Source organism: Chiloscyllium plagiosum, chromosome 3 (assembly GCF_004010195.1).
Source record: "Chiloscyllium plagiosum isolate BGI_BamShark_2017 chromosome 3, ASM401019v2, whole genome shotgun sequence".
Classification (NCBI taxonomy): Eukaryota; Metazoa; Chordata; class Chondrichthyes; order Orectolobiformes; family Hemiscylliidae; genus Chiloscyllium; species Chiloscyllium plagiosum.
Genome location: NC_057712.1, coordinates 63190604 through 63194978, shown reverse-complemented (window position 1 = coordinate 63194978; position 4375 = coordinate 63190604). Strand labels below are relative to the sequence as shown.

Sequence of the window (4375 nt, the reverse complement as noted above, 5' to 3'; positions counted from 1 at the left end):
CATTTCAACTCCCCTCCCACTCTGCCGAGGAAATGCAGGTCCTGGGCCTCCTCCACTGCAACTCCTTCACCACCTGATGCCAGGAGGAAGAATGCCTCATTTTCCGCTTCAGAACCCTTCAACCCATGGCATCACTGTGGACGTCACTAGTTTCCTCATTTCCCCTTCCCCACCTTACCCCAGTTCCAACCTTCCAGCTCAGTCCGTCCTCATGACCTGTCCCACCTGTCAAACTTCTTTCCCACCTCTCCGCTCCATCCTTCCCACCGATCTATCCACCCCTGAGGCTCCCAGCTTCATTCCTTATGAAGGGCTTTTGCCCGAAATGTCAATTTTCCCTGCTCCTCGGATGATGCCTGACCTGCTGTGTTTTTCCAGTACCACTCTAATCTAGACTCTAATCTCCAGCATCTGCAGTACCCATTTCTGCCTACATCTCTAACGTGGATTAGTGCATCCCAAATTTTCTCTAAATCTCCACACAACAACAATAAGCAAATATATGACTAGTCCAATTCAGTTGCTGGTCTAGCCAGATAAATACAATGGCTGCAAGAGCAGGTCAGAGGCTAGAAACACTGCAGCAATTAACTCTCCTCCTGACTCTCCAAAGCCTGTCCACCCACGTATAAGGCACAAGTCAGGCATGTGAAGAATTACTCCCCACTTGATAGGCATAACATCCACAAACATTCATTTCCTCCAATACCAACACTTCGTAGTAGCAGTGTACACAATTTAGATGCACTGCAGAAGACAGCATGTTCCAAAACCACAATCATTATTATCTAAAAGGACAAGCACAGCAATTGGGAATACTACTACCTGTAAGTCACCCTTCAAGTCACCATCCACCATCCACTTGGAAATACATTGCCATTCCTTCTGTCTTGCTGGGTCAAAATCCTGGAAAACCTTCCTCAATCGTACATACAACGAATGGACTATAGTTGTTTATGAAGACAGTTCATCTTCTCAAGAACAATTAGGATGACCAATAAATATTTGCATAGCTCACAATACCCACATCTTATGAATAAATCAGAGCAATAACAAATAATGGGAATCAAACACTCAAGATTTTGGAATTATGATTTTTTTTTGGTTCACGATTCTCATATTGATGGCTGCTAATTTTCATGCCCTGTTTATATATTATTAACTAGTTTTGTGAGACATATTTTCTGATTCAAATGTGGAATTGTTTAACTTATAAATATAGTAACAATTGCAGCTTACATTAGTCTTAACAGGTAGCATTTGTCTGTTCATACAAAAAAAGTATGCAATATGGATCCTTTGTTAATACCAACACAGTTTTATTTTAGAATAAGACAATAAAGAATACATTCTCGATAATGCAAGCTACAATATATTTTTGTAGCTGAATGGGAAGCTTTAGTATTCACATGGAACTGATTCAACCTTTTTGGAGGGGAAACAATATTCAAAGTCAAAATTGTCACATAAATTATCTGGCACGCAAAAGTAAAAAAGTTCAAAGGCTCAAAAATGTTTTACATGATAAACTGAATTGGACAAATTCCCTGAAAATTCAAAAGCCCATAAAATCTGGAAGTTTGTTGGGATTGATGATTTTTAACTCAGGCAGTCTGGTATTAACAGGATGGCACCAGTCTGAAAATGACAGTGTAGCATTTAACCCTGAACTCCTTGTTCCCTGCTCCAATTTATATGCAGTTATTTTTCTGGCCACTTTTATAACCTTATTTCATAACTTTTGGGTGCATCTGTTTTGGTGGGAGCCACCTAAGTATGCAAATCTGGGTTCTAAAGTATACTTTGTATCTGGATGCAATTTGTAAGTATAAATGTCTGGAATGTGTACTTAAAACACAGCATTTCTAACTGGGTGCTGAGCAGAATTAACAATGGTCCTTAAGGAGATTTTTTTTGGTCATTAGATCTTCTGAATTCTTTTTGTTATTTGACTGCATTTTTGCGAAGACGGAATGTTGCAGTGGTTTGACTACACACTGGATGCAGTTAACTGACAGCTTGGAATAGAGTTCAGATTTTTCAAGAACGGACATGTTTCAGTATCAATTCTCCTGAATTCATATTCGTTGCAATTACACATGTATTCAAACAATACCAGTGGCAACGAGTTAAATAGGCAAATAGCTTGCTTACTGTACCCACTATCTTCTTTTCATATGTACTTTAGTCATGATACAAGTCCATTCTTGAAGAAACAGGTTGAAATATTTGGCCCTTGCAAATGATTTTTACAGCCTTTCTAAACCAGGAAAAGAAGAAACCATAGATTAAAGGATTAAACATAGAATTCATGTAACCAAACCAAACAAAAGCATCGAACAAGACAGGAGGGATTGAATAATTGATAAAACCATCTATTGTATTACTAACGAAAAATGGAGACCAACAAATCAAAAATATACCCAAAACCATTCCTAGGGTTTTGGCAGCTTTTCTTTCGTTACTTTGTGCAAATCTAGTTTTGCTATTTTTGATGTTTTGAACTTGACTTGCTATTTTGTTTATATTTCTGACCTGTTTTCTAGCCACAAAATAAATCTTAAAATAAATACACAACATGGTAATTCCTGGAATGTAAAAGGCAACTGTTGATGCAACCACTCCTGATATTTCACTGAATACAAGTACGCAGCTTCCATAACAAGCAAAGTTATTATTGTAAGCTTCTCCCATTCCTTTTAAATTTAATTTTAAAAATATTAAGACAAAAGCAAAACTAGCTGAAACAGCCCAACTAACGATGATCATTATCTGCACTGAGAAGAAGGTAATTCTTATTTTATATCTCAGTGGGTCACACATTGCATAGTAACGGTCAACAGAGATAAAACACAAATGTAATAGTGAAGCTGTGCTGAGCATTATATCACAGCTAGAATGAATCTTACAAAACAATTGACCAAAATACCAACACATTTCTACAGATCTCATCATGCTGTAAGGCATAACGAAACAGCCCAATAGAAAATCAGCAGTAGCCAAAGACAGAATAAGGTAATTGGTGGGCATGTGAAGCTGTTTGAAGTGCAAAATTGAAATGATGAGCAACATGTTACCAATTAGAGTACAGAGAATTATTAGCACTATAAATATATACATTGTAAATCGAAGGCCATTTGATCGGGCTGCTTTAGGGCAAGAACCATTTACAAATTCATAACAGCATTGAATAGTTCCTGTTGCCACGGAGAGATTTGTTTCCATTGTATTTCCTTTCAAACGTTCGTCAATATTTGACTTCCCAATCTAGTTTGAAGCCTTTATTGAATTCCATACTTTTCTGGTTCCGCTCTTCATGACTCAACCTAGGCGCAAAACAGAATCATGCTTTTTATTTCTAACATGCTATAAAGTTCAAAATGTAAAATTTATATAAATTAAAAATGCTTTTGTGATTATGAAGTAAAATATGACAATCTGAAGGGTCACTTTTTCGAAAATATGTTTGATTTTATTTTGAACTCCAATTTCAAGATTATATAGCTAAATGTGTATCAATTCTACTTGAATTATTGTTTTCATATTAAAAATAGATCAATATTTGGTTTGATGAAGAAATTTGTACAATAGTACAATTGTTATTGTTCTTGGGTGTCGGCCATTTATGATTGGGATGAGAAGAAATTTCTTCACTCTTCTTATTTTTCTTTATTTTGTATTGGAAACAAAAATGGATAAAGGGCAGATTTAAAAGGATTGCAGACAGAATTTTGGGGAAAAAAAGTTACTGGAATTCATTGACAGTTGTGTTTATCCTCTTGGTTTGTTGAAGCTCTGGAATACAGCTAAGGTGTTACATTGCCATGAATGTGTGCTGAACAAACTTCAACCAGAGACAGACTGCTGATTGCACAAACGCATCAAGATCAGTTGTGGATGCCAGTGGTCATTAGCATGTCAACACCTCTTTGGTTCCTGGGCAGGTGAACAGAGAATATGTCAATAATACTGAAGCAGAAGCCTCCAGATTGCAACAAAGGAAATGTCTGTTACTTTCTTCAGTGAAGTTCGTGAAACTTGAAAGAGGTCTACCTATTCACTCTCACCTGTTACTGTAATCTATTGTCTTTAACTAGTGACAAAGGAACTGTACAACTAGTCTGCAGTAAAGAACTCAGAAAGAATAACAAGCTCGGAGCTTGAAAAGACTTGGGAAGCAAAAAGGCTGCTTCTTTGAGACTTTTGGACTGGTGTTATTGAAATATGCTTCCCCAGTGGTCTTTCCTTCCCCCCCCCTCCCCCATCGTCCATGTTTGCTTGTCTGTATACGGGTTTAAGAAGGAGCATGACATTTCAGCTACGAGAATTCGAAGTTGAGAATTTAATTTTGTTTGCCTGTAGTTAACATTGATTT

At 37.1% G+C, this 4375-nt stretch overlaps 1 protein-coding gene across 1 annotated transcript; it reads right to left on the bottom strand.

The window, feature by feature from the left end:
- Positions 1 to 2184: 2184 nt before the first annotated feature.
- Positions 2185 to 3120, bottom strand: LOC122539858 (trace amine-associated receptor 1-like). The gene is made up of 2 exons (XM_043674986.1): positions 2910 to 3120; positions 2185 to 2837 (listed from the first exon to the last, which is right to left on the bottom strand). Exons 1-2 carry the CDS (start codon positions 3118 to 3120, stop codon positions 2185 to 2187), a joined length of 864 nt encoding a protein of 287 aa, XP_043530921.1.
- Between the last annotated feature and the right edge of the window lie 1255 nt (positions 3121 to 4375).